This window comes from Leucopleurus acutus, assembly GCF_964270905.1.
Source record: "Leucopleurus acutus genome assembly, chromosome: 17".
Lineage (NCBI taxonomy): Eukaryota > Metazoa > Chordata > Mammalia > Artiodactyla > Delphinidae > Leucopleurus > Leucopleurus acutus.
This window is the reverse complement of record NC_139159.1, coordinates 83,673,841-83,687,895: the sequence shown is the minus strand read 5'-3', so window position 1 is coordinate 83,687,895 and position 14,055 is coordinate 83,673,841. Positions and strand designations below refer to the sequence as shown.

Sequence of the window (14,055 nt, the reverse complement as noted above, 5' to 3'; positions counted from 1 at the left end):
AAGGGAACGGGGCTGGGGGGGGTGGGGGCAGCTCTCTGATGCTACCTGCCCTTGGCAGGAGTGTGTGAGATTTCCGGCTCAACCGTTCTGATGTGTTGGTGGGTGGCCTGCTGCCCTTCCCCCACCCCCAGAACTGACTGAGTCCACTAAATGGACGAACTGGATGACTAGGCTACCTGCGGGCAGGACGACGTTAGGAGGCAGGGCCTTTGGGATGTGATTAGGCCACGAGGGTGCAGCCCTCATGAATGGAATTTGTGCCCCTATAGAAGAGACCCCAGAGAGCTCCCTCATCCCTTCTGCCAGGTGAGGACAAAGGGAGGACACATCCACCTATAAACCAAGAAGCAAGCGCTCACCAGGCACCGAACCTGCCAGCACCTTGATCCTAAGACCTCCAGCCTCCAGAACTGTGGGAGACACAAGTCTGCTGTCTCAGAGCCGCCCAGTCTGTGGCATTTTGTCCTAGGAGCCAGAGGGGGCTAAGACAACTATTTCTGCCTCTCTTCCCCAAATCACTTCCCTGCCCACTGGCCTGACAGCCCTTGCGAAGGAGCCTGCTTGCCCCTGTGTTCACCTTTCCTATGCTGAGACTTGGCCAACAGGAAGGAGACTGGATCTGTCTAAAACCGTGCGGCCCCCCACCGTCCAGGAACACAGACCAGGACCAGCTGGAGGAGCAGCGAACATGCCCCAGCGCCCCAGGCACACGGAAGCCTCGAGAAGCTGATATCTACAAAGTATCGCACGCATCTCAAAACGCTGCACCGACCTACGTTGACCAGATAGTGCTGTACACCTTTCTTCTGCTAGCCCCCATCTTTTTGGAGAGAGAGTCAAGGGGATTCGAAATGTACATGCTAAGATGCAGCCCAACGAGTGAGTGGCGCACGAGTGAGTGAAAGAAACACGAGTGAGTGGCACAAAGCTGCCGGCAGCAGGGTGTGGATGGGGCAGTGGCTGGTGGGGGAGAGGCGCTAGGAAGGGCTCCACTGCGAGGGACAGGGCTTCCAACTCCAGACACGCTTACTGTAAAGGGCCACTGCGAAGGAAGCTGGTTTTTACAGTTGGTTGAAGAAACTAAAAAGGCTAGAAAAGGGGTGAAATCATAAATGAACCAGAAAATGGCAAGTGTGAAGCACACGTAAGTTCTGCTGTGAACTGTTAGAAACAACAAGGCTTTTAGCCACCTCTAGTACTCTCAGGCCATCTCCTCAAACAGCCAGGGCAGCCCTAAGCTTTGTCTAAATTCAGCAGGCCACGATGATGGAGCCTTTCGGCCACGAAGAGAAGGGCCCTGACGCCCAGCGTGCATGCACCGTGAAGCTCCATGAGCCGAGGAGCCTGGGTAGACACACACGTGCCCAAGCGTGAGGGTGCCCTTCCCGTCCTGTGTACCCCCAGTCCCACAGCAGTCCACGAACACGTAAAAGGCCCAGAACAGCTAGGACAGCGGGGCGGGGGCAGGGGACCCTCCCCACGAGAGGAGAGGCCGTCAAGCCGCAGCACAGGCCGCTCAGCAGGACTTGGCTCTTTCCCCCAGGAGAGGGCAGTTGACAGATGAGAGAGAAATAACTTATACTGTATAGGGATCCTCTTTTACCGATCAAATGGCAAAAACAAAAAGAAAAATGGTCTTTTGAGACCGAAAGTCTAACTCCCAGGAATGAGCCTAAAACACGCACTGGGGAAAACTGAAATAATTTCCCACCACAGGGAGCTGAGAGCGTCACAGAACCGTGGAGCCGAGACCCAGGAGAGGGGGAGCTGGCAGAGCCCCTTCTGAGCCATCTCTGCAGAGTCCAGTCGGCGCGCCCACCCAGCCACAGCCCCTCTCCAAGGCCTGTCCACGTGTTCCCGTTACCGCGGTGGACGCGAGCTGCCCTCTCTCATCGGCGAGGACGGCTGTCCAGGCTCCAGCGGGTCAGCGAAAGGGGATGGCGGCACTGGGCCTGCGAGCGAGCGGCTGGACGCTGCAGTGCTCACCACCTGGTCCCTCCACGACAGGACCAGCCCACAGGCCACGAGGCAAAGAGGGTCATCTATGCTGGACTTGCCCGCCTCGAGGGGGCTTGGACTTGCAGGTACGATTTTCTACCCACAGCAGCACGGCTCTGCACTCCGGACCCAGCCAGCCGGCAGACCCCTGGCGCAGGCCCCGCCCCGCAGCCCCGCCCGGCAGGAGCAGCAATACCTTCTCGTGCAGCCGCAGGTGCTCCTCGCAGGCGCGTAGAGCCTCCTCAGGCTGTGACTCTCCGAGGGCGCACAGGGCGCCACACACCTGCTCCTGCACCTGAGGGTCCTTGTCGGTGACAGCGTCCAGCAGAATGGTGAACAGCCCTGCCGTGACAAAGCCCAGTGGCGTAGTCAGGCCCAGCCCCGACCCCACCATCGCTACACTCAGCCTCTGAGGACTCGGCCCCACAGCTGGAGGAGACCGCCGCGCCAGCCTGGCCGCTTTGCAGCCTCCACTGCGCTGGCCGGGATCTCTGGGACCCACTGGCCGCCTGCTCTGAGGTCACTCCAGCCACCTGTACCCCGACCTTCCAGCCCAGGCCACGTCTGCTCCACGTCTCCGGCCCCGCTGGATCCGAGCTCCTATAAAAGGCAGGCGGTGCAGACTCAGGGCCCCTTCAGAAGCTGCCCCAGGTGGCCCTCTGGCCCACACTCTGCCCTGTGCTTGCCAGGCGGCACCCCAGTCCAACCAGCTGCTTTCGCAGACTCCTCACCCTGGCAACTCCCCACACTCAGATCCAGGCCTCCGCCCCACGGACAGGACCCCCCATCCTCAGTGCCCCGAGAGCTCCGGGCGTGTGCCCGCCAGCGGTTCGCAGACCCTCACCCTGGGGATGGAAGCTGTGGGGCAGGAACACCATTCCCAGCCTCTGCCCCGCCCTGGGCCATGCCCTCAGCAAACAGCTGGCCCTGGCTGCAAGCAGAGCGGCCAGCCAGAGTGGATGCCGGCCCTGGGGCTTCTGTAAGAAGGGACGAAGGCTCAGGGACCCTCCCACATGGAGCACGAAGCCCCCTGTGCCAGGCAAACGCCGTCCCCCAGGCCAGACTGAGCCTGTGGCCAGATCTGGACCTCTGCGTCAGCATCTGCAGAGACGAGAGCTTTGTTTTCTTTTTTTTTTCTAATGGAAACTTAGAGAAAGTGTGTTCGTGCAAGCGTCATTCCTTCCAAGCACATTTACTCAATGCCACGGGCTCCTCTGTGTCCCAAGCTCAGAAACCGGCAGGCATGACATGGAGACCTGCCAAGAGCCCCACACACTCACTCTTCACGTATGACTCGCTCATTGCTGTGGCCGTGGCTTCCTCTCGCCCGGTGTGAACATGGACAGCTGTCTTCAAACCTGGAGCAACCAGACGCGCAACATTTAAGTCATAAGCCTCCTCAGTTTTTGAGCAGTGACTGTGTTTGTGTAAAACACAAGGTTTAAACAATTTCGCCCTGGGGGAACTGTCTCTGCCACAGTTTGGCTGAAAGGCGTGCGGAGGACCGGAGGCACCGTCCCCTCAATGGTCACCGGCTCTCCTCCACCCCAGCAGCTGTCAGCCCCGCCGATGCGTGGCCGGCCCACCAGGGCTGGTCCTGATTGGCCCACGGTGGCCTGGGCAAGCGTGTTACCACCCCCAGCTACAGCATCTCCCTTCACTCCGTGCGCATCAGGTCTGGTGTCGCTGGCGGTCTGTGCGGAGCAGGGACACCCTCCCTGAGAGCCAAGAGCAACAGCCTTGGTGGCTGCGGGGCTGGGACTCCCCATGCCTGAGATCCTAGCACAACGTTAAATGAGCCTCCTGCTGGCCGAGAGACTGGGTGGGCAGCACAGGGACCTGGTGGGCTCCCTGGCGCCTGAAACCAACCATCCAAACAGCACACGGGATCCAAACACCACATGCCTCGAAGCGCCACTTGCAACAGATGGGCCCAAAGGATAAAGCCCATGAAATGCGCAAGCGGCCCCCACTTCAGCACGTGGCCACATGCTCTGCCCTACAGCACACTCTCCGAGGACCTGTATGGTGCTGCTTTCTCACACTAGTGTCCTGGATTTGCTGGTCACCACCCTTCATTCCCCAGTCACCACCTATTCAGAAAAGGCTGAAGGTGGAGGCAGCAAAGGAGAGACGCCTGGCCTTGCTCCCGAGCATGGAGGATGTGCTCATTTGGTTGCGGCCACACAGGAAGGGGGCAGTGAGAAGTCACCTAATGCGGGGACAGGGTTAGGGGGTGGAATTAAAAATAAGTGAGAGGGCTTCCCTGGTGGCGCAGTGGTTGAGAGTCCGCCTGCCGAGGCAGGGGACACGGGTTCGATCCCTGGTCCGGGAAGATCCCACATGCCGCAGAGCAACTAAGCCCGTGCGCCACAACTACTGAGCTTGTGCGCCTAGAGCCCGTGAGCCACAACTACTGAGCCTGCATGCTGCAACTACTGAGCCTGCGCACCTAGAGCCCGTGCTCCGCAAGGAGAGAAGCCACTGCAATGAGAAGCCCATGCACCACAATGAAGAGTAGCCCCGGCTCTCTGCAACTAGAGAAATCCCGCGCACAGCAACGAAGACCCAATGCAACCAAAAATTAATTAATTAATTTTTAAAAAATAAGTGAGAATTCTAGATCAGGAAGGCACACTGGTCCTAAGCATTCACCCATCCCACCAAAACCTCAGTGAAATGACAGAAAAGATGCATGTTTTAAAAGAACAAACCCACAAGAGCACTAGAAAACAAGAAAAGATAAAATTAGCAGACCAGAAGCTTCCAGAAATCCCAGGCAGAAAGAAAGCAGATGGAGAGGACTGGTTTGAAGCTGGTGGCATCAGCAAGGTGTTTCCCCTTTCTGGAAAGCATCTGAAAATAACAAGGAAAACAAGAAATAAAAACACATATTCCACTGGCAGCACAGCAAGAAGGTGGCAGAAACCGCCCCCCTGAAAAGCTGAAAGGCGGAAGCGCCACAGCCAGCAGGCAGGTGTGAGGTGCACCGGCCACAGGCTTCAGAAAGCCCACAGGACACTTCTCAGAGGCAGGCACCCCCGCACATGGAACCCACATCCTGAGTTCCCAGAACTGGTCTGAGTTTACAAGGCAAGCAGCCAGTTCCTGGGGCAGAGGCTTTGCCCTGTGGAAAGATACAGCTATGTCCACGCCTCAGAGCAAAGGGGCTAACCAGCTCCAGCTGGAACATCCTTCACACAAGTGCAGACAGCTGTGCTCACTCGGCTCGAGTCGCAGCAAACGCAAACAAGCATAAGAGACGTCAGCCCCCAGCCCACCTGGGAGGGATGGACCCGTTTGCCATCTCAACCAAAACAACTAAGAAACTGAACAAAACACGTGAAGCCATAGTTCTCAGGCTGTTGGTCAACAGGAAACGAAGGGCAGGAAACCCTGAGGTCACTCCAGCTCGTCACCTATAGGGCACATCCAGCTGAGGACACTCAGGAAGGCCCAGAGTTAGGACGGGGAGCATCTCGGGAGGCCTGAGTCTTGCTGGAGTTTGGAGGGTCTAGTGCCAGAGAGAAGTCCAGAGACCTGCAGAGGGTCTCCTGGTTACTCAGTTGACTTACTGGCCAGCACAGGGGCAACAGAATAATGTCCCCAAAGATGCCCATGCCCTCATCCCCAGAATGTGAATATGTTACCTTATCTGGCAAAGGGACTTAGCAGATGGGATTAAGGGTACAGACCTTGAGGTGGAGAAATTACCCTGGATTATGTGGGTGAGACCAGCCTAAGTTCTTAAAAGCAGAGAACCTTTCCCAGCTGTGTCAGAGAGCTGAGATGGGAAAAGGGGGAGAAAATCAAAGCATGGGAAGAAAACCCACCATGGCTGGCTTTGAAGATGGAGGAAGGAGGCTCTGAGCCAACGAATGTGGGCACCTATAGAAGCTGGGAACAACCCTCAGCTTACAGTCAGCAAGAAGACACGGACTTTGGTCCTACAGCCATAAAGAACCAAATTCTGCCAACAGTCTGAAACAGCAGGAAACAGATCCTCCCCAGAGTCCCCAGAAAGGAGCACAGCCCTAGCAACCCAATTAGAGCCCCATGAGATCCACGTCAGCCTTCTGATCTTAAGAACTTTAAGATAATGAATATGTGTTGTTTAAGCCACTAAGTTTGTAGTAATTTGTTACAACAGCAATAGAAAACCAATACAAGCACGATGTTTAAGAAGAAATTACGGGGGCTTCCCTGGTGGCGCAGTGGTTAAGAATCCGCCTGCCAATGCAGGGCACACGGGTTCGAGCCCTGGTCCGGGAAGATCCCACATCCCGTGGAGCAACTATGCCCCTGCGCCACAACTACTGAGCCTGTGCTCTAGAGCCCGCGAGGCACAACTACTGAGCCCGCGTGCCACAACTACTGAGCCCGTGTGCCACAACTACTGAAGGCCACGTGCCTAGAGCCCGAGCTCTGCAACAAGAAAAGCCACCACAATGAGAAGCCTGCGCACTGCAACGAAGAGTAGCCCCCACTCGCCTCAACTAGAGAAAGCTGCGCGCAGCAACGAAGACCCAATGCAGCCAAAAATAAATAAATAAATTTATTTTTAAAAAAAAAAGAAGAAGAAATTACGCAAGGCCAGGAAAGGAGCCACCCAAAAGGATTAGCAGCAAATAATCCCTGGAGCTCACAATGAGGCAGGAATGGGCCTGCTCCCAGCAATCGGGGGAAACACCACAACTCACAGGGTTCTGGGAAGGGCACTAAAAAAGATTTCAGCTCAGTAAAGAAGTAAAATTAGGGAGTTCCTTGATGGCCTAGTGGTTAGGATTCCAGGCTTTCACTGCCACGGCCCGGGTTCAATCCCGCAAACTGTGCCATGCAGCCAAAAAAAGACAAAGAAAAAGAACAAGTAAGATTAGCCCGACGCTAAATGCCATTCTGGTTTCACCTAACAAAGCTAAAAGCAAGACCTGAAAAGATCAAACTGTTCCCAAATAACTTAGCCACAACCCAGCACAAAGCTTGAGAATAGTAATCGGAACACAAAAACATCTAGCACTAACAAAGTAAAATTACAATGTCTGTCATCCAATCAAAAATTACCAGGCAGGGACTTCCCTCGTGGTGCAGTGGTTAAGAATCTGCCTGCCAATGCAGGGGACACGGGTTCGATCCCTCGTCCGGGAAGATCCCACATGCCACGGAGCAGCTAAGCCGGTGCGCCACAACTACTGAGCCCACGTGCCACAACTACTGAGCCTGCGTGCCACAACTACTGAAGCCTGCACGCCTAGAGCCTGTGCTCCGCAACAAGAGAAGCCACCGCAATGAGAAGCCCGCGCACCGCAACGAAGAGTAGCCCCCACTCGCCGCAACTAGAGAAAGCCCGTGAGCAGCAACGAAGACCCAACGCGGCCAAAAGTAAATAAATAAATTTATTAAAGAAAAGAAATTACCAGACATGCAAACAGGCAAGAAAACTCAACCCATAATGAGGATGAATCAATCAATAGACACTGACCCAGAAATGATGCAGAGGAAAGAATTAGTAGTTAAGGACATTTAGATTATAATTGCATTTCATTTATTCAAGAAACCACAGGGAACACTGAGTATGTTAACATAAAGAGGCTAAAGTACAAGAATGGGAAAAGAAAAACAAGGCTGACAACTAGTCATAAAAAAGCTGGAGTGACCATATTAATAGTAGACAAAGTGGATTACAGAGACACAACAATTCTAAGCATTTATGCACCTAATAACAGAGCTTCAAAATACACAGAGTCAAACCTAATAAAAATGCAAGGAGAAAGAGACAAATCCAAAATACAGGAGAAATTCAGCACCCCTCTGCCTGTAACTGTCAGAACAAGTGCGCAGAAAATTGCTAAAGGTACAGGAGACCTGAACAATACCGTCGACCAACTTAAGTAGTATTTATAGAACACTGTGTTCATTAACAGTAGAATATGTATTTTTTCCAAAATCACATGAAACATTTACCAAGACTGACCATATTCTGAGCAATAAAACGAGTCTCAACAAGCCTAGAAGAGTTCGAGTCATACAAAGTGCGCTCTCTGAGCGCATGGGGTTGAATTTGAAGTCAGTAAGGGAGAGCCATCTGCGAGAGCCCCAAGTATTTAGAAACTGCTTAATATGCTTCAAAATAATGCTGAGTCAAAAAGGAAATCAAAAATGAAGTTAGAAAGCATTCTGAAGTGAATGAAAATGAAGACATCAAAATCTGTGGGAAAGGTATAGCACTAAATGTCTGCATTAGAAAAGAAGAATGACTCTGAATTTGAATAAAAGAAACCTAATTTAGCAGGGAGTGCGGAGGCCAGAGTGGGAGCTCCTGTGCACTACCACTCCAGGTGAATCACAGACCCAACAGGAAGAGTCATGACTTGCATTCCCAGCAGGAAGATGTCTCTACTTTAGGACCCTGGCAAGAGGAAGGAAGATCTCTCCTTGCCCGGCAACAAGCCCAGCAGATGGGAACCCTGTCAGCTCAGGCACTGGGAAGCCATCACCATCCTGAACTCTCCCATCCCTCTGGTGGACTTTCCTTCAGAGCAGCCCCTCCCAACTTCCTCCTTTTTCTCTGCAAAGTAACTTCCTCTCCTTTGTTTGCTGGACTAGCCTATAGTTTTTGCTATACCATGGCTGCAATTCTCTGCTATTCCCAAATAAACACATTTTGCTGGTAAAATAACTGGCTGTTTTAGTTTTAAGGTCAACAACATCAAATTCCACCTTAAGGGACTCCCCTCGTGGCACAGTGGTTAAGAATCTGCCTGCTCGGGGCTTCCCTGGTGGCGCAGTGGTTGAGAGTCCGCCTGCCGATGCAGGGGACACGGGTTCGAGCCCTGGTCCGGGAAGATTCCACATGCCACGGAGCAACTAAGCCCATGCACCACAACTACTAAGCCTGCACTCTAGAGCCTGCAAGTCACAACTAAGTCACTACTAAGCCCGCATGCCACAACTACTGAAGCCCGTGTGCCTAGACCCCGTGCTCCACAACAAGAGAAGCCACCACAATGAGAAGCCTGCGTGCCGCAATGAAGAGTAGCTCCCGCTCGCCGCAACTAGAGAAAACCCACGTGCAGCAACGAAGACACAACACAGCCAAATAAATAAATAAATTTATTAAAAAAAAAATTCCGCCTTAAGAAACTAGACACTCAAAAGAAGCAAAAGGAAATAATAAGTATCAGTACATAAATAAAGAAATAAAGAGAAGATCAATAAATTTGATAACCTCCAGCCTGACTGATCAGGAAAAAGAGAGAAAACACAAATTACCAATCTTATGAATGAGAACGGTGACATCACTACAGATTCCACAGATATTAAAAGAATAGTAAGAATATATTCTGAATAACTTTTTGCCAGTAAATTAGACAACTTAAAAGAAATAGACAAGTCAATTATATCTCAATAAAAAATTATAAAAATTTAAAAAATAAGAGAAATAGGGCTTCCCTGGTGGCACAGCGGTTGGGGGTCCACCTGCCGATGCAGGGGACGTGGGTTAGTGCCCCGGTCCGGGAAGATCCCACATGGCGCAGGGCGGCTGGGCCCGTGAGCCATGGCTGCTGAGCCTGCGCGTCCGGAGCCTGTGCTCCGCAACAAGAGAGGCCACAGCAGTGACAGGCTCACGTACCGCAAAAAATAAGTAAAGAAGAGAAATAGACAAGTTCCTTGAAAGACAGACTATCAAACCTCACTCAAAAAAAACAGATAACCTAAATAGCCCTATATCTAATAAAGAAATTGAACCTGTAGTTAAAAGCCTTCCCACAGAGAAAACTCTAGGCCTAGATGACTTCCCTGGGGAATTCTGTCAAACATTTAAGGAAGAAACAATACCAAGTATATACAAATTCTTCCAGGAAAACTGAAAATAAAAAGCACTTACCAAGACTTCCCTGGTGGCACAGTGGTTAAGAATCCACCTGCCAATGCAGGGGACACGGGTTCGAGCCCTGGTCCAGGAAGATTCCACATGCCACGGAGCAACTAAGCCTGTGCACCGCAACTACTGAGCCTGCGCTCTAGAGCCCACGAGCCACAACTACTGAGCCTGCACACCACAACTACTGAAGCCCGCACACCTAGGGCCCGTGCTCTGCAACAAGAGAAGCCACCACAATAAGCCCGCGCACCGCAACAAAGAGTAGCCCCTGCTCGCCGCAACTAGCAAAAAGCCCACGCCCAGCAACGAAGACTCAATGCGGCCAAAACTAAATAACGAACTAAATAAAAACACTTACCAACTGATTCTCTGAGGCCAGCATAACTCTGATAACAAAACCAGACACAGATACTACAAATAATGAAAACTATAGACCAATATCCCTCACAGACACAAAATTTCTTGACAATATTTTATCAAATCATATCCAACATGTAAAAAGGATAATACATCATGACTAAATTGGGTTTATCCTATGAATGCAAGGTTGGTTGAGTATTTTTAAGTGCAGCCAATGTAAGTCACATTAACAGACCAAAAAATAAAAACTATATAATCATCTCAATAAATGCAGAAAAAGCATTTGCCACAATCCAACATCCACTTATAATAAAAATTACCAACAAACAGGAATAGAAGGGAACTTCCACAACCTGACAAAGAGCACCTAAGGGAAACCTATAAGAACATCCTTAATGGTAAAAGACTAAATGCAATCCCTGTAAGATGGGGGACAAGGCAAGGATGTCTGCTCTCACCCATTCTATTCACTATCATACTGGAGGCTCTAGCCTATGCAACAAGGCAAGGAAAACAATAATATAAGGCATCCAAATTGAAAAAGAAGTAAAACTGTTTTTATTCACAGATGATGTGGCCATCTATGCAGAAAATCCTACAGAACCTACAAGTGGAACCAGATCAATAAGTCAGCTAGCAAGATCACAGGATATAAAATTAACATTAAAAAAGCAACGTATGGGGCTTCCTTGGTGGCGCAGTGGTTAAGAATCCACCTGCCAATGCAGGGGACACGGATTCGATCCCTGGTCTGGGAAGATCCCACATGCCACAGAGTAACTAAGCCTGTGCACCACAACTACTGAGCCTGCGCTCTAGAGTCCACGAGCCACACTACTGAGCCCGCAAGCCACAACTACTGAGCCCATGTGCCACGACTACTGAAGCCCGCACACCTAGAGCCCGTGCTCCACAACAAGAGAAGCCACCGCAGTGAGGAGCCCACGCACCGTAATGAAGAGTAGCACCCACTCGCCTCAACTAGAGAAAGCCTGCACACAGCAACGAAGACCCAACACAGGCAAAAATAAATAAATTTTTAAAAAATTAAGAACAATAAAGCAACTGTATTTCCATATACTAACAATAAACAAAAATTGAAAAAGCCACACCATTTGCCACTGAGCAAAAACTATATGAAATATTTGGGGATAAATTTGACAAAAGGTGGACCTGGTGAGAGATATTAAAGAAAACTTAAATAAATGGAGAGAAATACGGTACAAGGATATCAATTTTTTACAAATGCATCTACGGATTGAAGGCATTCCCAATCAAAATCCCAGAATGTTTTTTGTAGAAATTGACAGACTGATTCTAAACTCATATGGAAATGCAAAGGACCTAGAATAGCCAAGACAACTCTGAAATAAAGCAAACCAAAACTAAACTGGAGAACTTACACTACCTGACTTCAGGACTTATATGTCCAGTTTTCAACAAAGGTACAAAGGCAACTGAGTGGAGAAGAGATAGTCTTTCAACAAACAGTACTGAACAACTGGACACCCACATACAATAAGTAAACTCCAATCTATACCTCACACCGCACACAAAAACTCCAAATGACCCACAGACCTAAATGTGAAACTTAAAAACTATAAAACTTCTGGAAAGAAACATAGAAGAAAATATCCATGACTGACACCAAAAGCAAAATCTATAAAAGAAAAACTTGATAAACTGACATTTGTCCAAGCACTGCTCTTTGAATATGCTGCTAAGGGAGTGGCAACTGAACGAGTGAACACCTCTAAGGCCACCATTCAGTGACAGACATGCCATGATCAACGTCAGCGCCCCCCCCCACCCTCCTCACTCCACCCCCACACTGCACATCAGACAGCAGATGCCCTGCTCCTTCTCTGAGAGCTGATCCCTGGCGGCCGCCTCACCTAACCCTGCCTTTAGCCACTTCCTCCACGCTGAGTGCTGGCCTTTGTCAAACGCAGGTCACATCACGTCACACCGCTTCTCACTGATCTTCACTGTTGCCCACAGAATCAAACCAACACCTTCAACGAGGGCTGTCGCAACCTAGACCCAAGCCCCTCTCTGCTTCTCTCTCGCCCCTCACGCTGCAGGCGTCCAGCACCTGAACGCCCTGGGCCAGGGCTTCGGCTCTCGCACCTCTGCTTCTGTTGGTCCCTACAAGTACCCTGCCCCGCCCTGTCCCCTCCACCCCGGGAAACCCACTCATTCCTCAAGGGCCAGTCCCTTAGCGCACCCCTCCAGCGGGTGACCCAGTGTTCCTGCGGCCCTGGCTCCTACGGGGACTGTGGCATCAGTTCCAAACAGTGACAGTTGTGCGTGCCAGTCCGCTCCAGCGCACTGTGAGTGGGGAGAAAAGTTGTGGTTTATATCCTTAGTATGCACGCAATTTCAAAAAACAAACAAAAGCTGTTCATTGAAGGAAAAGACCCAAAATCCTCCCATAAGACTCAATAATACAACTGTCAATTTTCCTTCATCTACAAATATGTGAGTCGGGCTACTGGAGGGTACTTGATAAAATGGTTCCAAAGTTCATATGGAAGAATCAACAGACAAAAGTAGCCAACTAAATTCTGAAAAGTATGTGAACAGGATTTGTCCTATGTTGTGTTAAAACGTATTAAAAGGCTACCGTAATTAAAACTATGCTATTGTTCTAAGAAGAGGTGAACAGATCAACAGAACTGTACAGGAAGTCCAGAAATAAACACCAGTAAGGAAGAAAAGGAGGATTTTAAATAATGAAGACAGATTAGCCAATAGTGTTGGAACAGCTAGTTAGGCACTTAGGGAAAAAAATTAGTCTTCCCTACATCTTTCCTTACCCCAAAATAAATGCTAGATGGATATAAGTGTTACATGTAAAAATGAAATGTAAGTCCTAAGTAGAAAATACAAGTACACATTTTAGAGTCTTGGAGTAGGAAAGGACTTTCTAAGCCAGACACAAAAACCCACACACCTTGATGAATGTTGTTCAGTTGGACTATATAAAATTTTTTAATTTCTGAAAGTCAAAAACACACATAAATTGAAGACCACATCCATACACATACACCTAAGCCCACAACCCCACACTCTCACAACTCACCCCATCCTCAGTGGAGCATAAAGTAACTAAAAGACAAAGCAGGTCCAACCGTTCATAACCGTTCATAATCAAGAGGCGAATCTGTCTCCTACTACACGCAAAGGAGCCCATCCGCACCAACAAGACGAACACGAAGGAGGGCGGCATGCAGACGGCCAGTCCAGGACTGCGCTCTGCCCGCGTCACGAGTGAGCCGCTGGGAGTGAGGCCTGCACGCAGCTGCGCTCTGCCAGCACCAGACGTTGTCAGTGCTGTGGCCACCACACAGGTGCGGACAACCAGCAGAGCCTGTGGAGTGTCCCCCACAAGCCCAAATGGTCGCGCTGCGTGACGGGATCATCCACCTCTCGACATCCGTCTACAGAAGCCCTCCCGTGAGCGCAGATGTTAGAAAACACACGTGTCAATCAGGGATCTGGTTAGACTTTTTAAAAAACAAGCACTGGAAAAAGGTGGTTGTCAAGTATGTATAAACTACCTGGCTGGTGGAAGAGCCGGGCTTGACCGGTTTTGTAAGTTTCCACCTGCTGCCCCTGCCCCAGGCCAGGAGGTCTGTGGAGCAGACAGACCTGTGAGCACAGAGCTGACGGCAAATCGAGGTGAACACGCTGCAGGGGAAGGGGGTTCAGAGGCGGGGACGGGTCTGGGAGGCTCCCCGCGTCCCACAGGATGCACTGAAGGGCACCATCTCCTTTAATCTGCACGGCCAAGCACGTCTGCGAGGCACGTG

The 14,055-nt window shown here is 50.6% G+C and overlaps 1 protein-coding gene across 2 annotated transcripts in view; it reads right to left on the bottom strand.

The window, feature by feature from the left end:
- Positions 1-14,055, bottom strand: part of MROH1 (maestro heat like repeat family member 1) — a 67,090-nt gene that overhangs the window by 50,501 nt on the left and 2,534 nt on the right. For both annotated transcript variants that reach the window (XM_082858618.1, XM_082858619.1), the window contains exons 2-3: positions 3,279-3,356; positions 2,195-2,340 (exon numbers count right to left, since the gene is read on the bottom strand). In XM_082858618.1, the coding sequence (XP_082714744.1) occupies positions 2,195-2,340; positions 3,279-3,300 (168 nt within the window). In that variant the 5' untranslated portion in view covers positions 3,301-3,356. The remainder of the gene's footprint in view (positions 1-2,194; positions 2,341-3,278; positions 3,357-14,055) is intronic.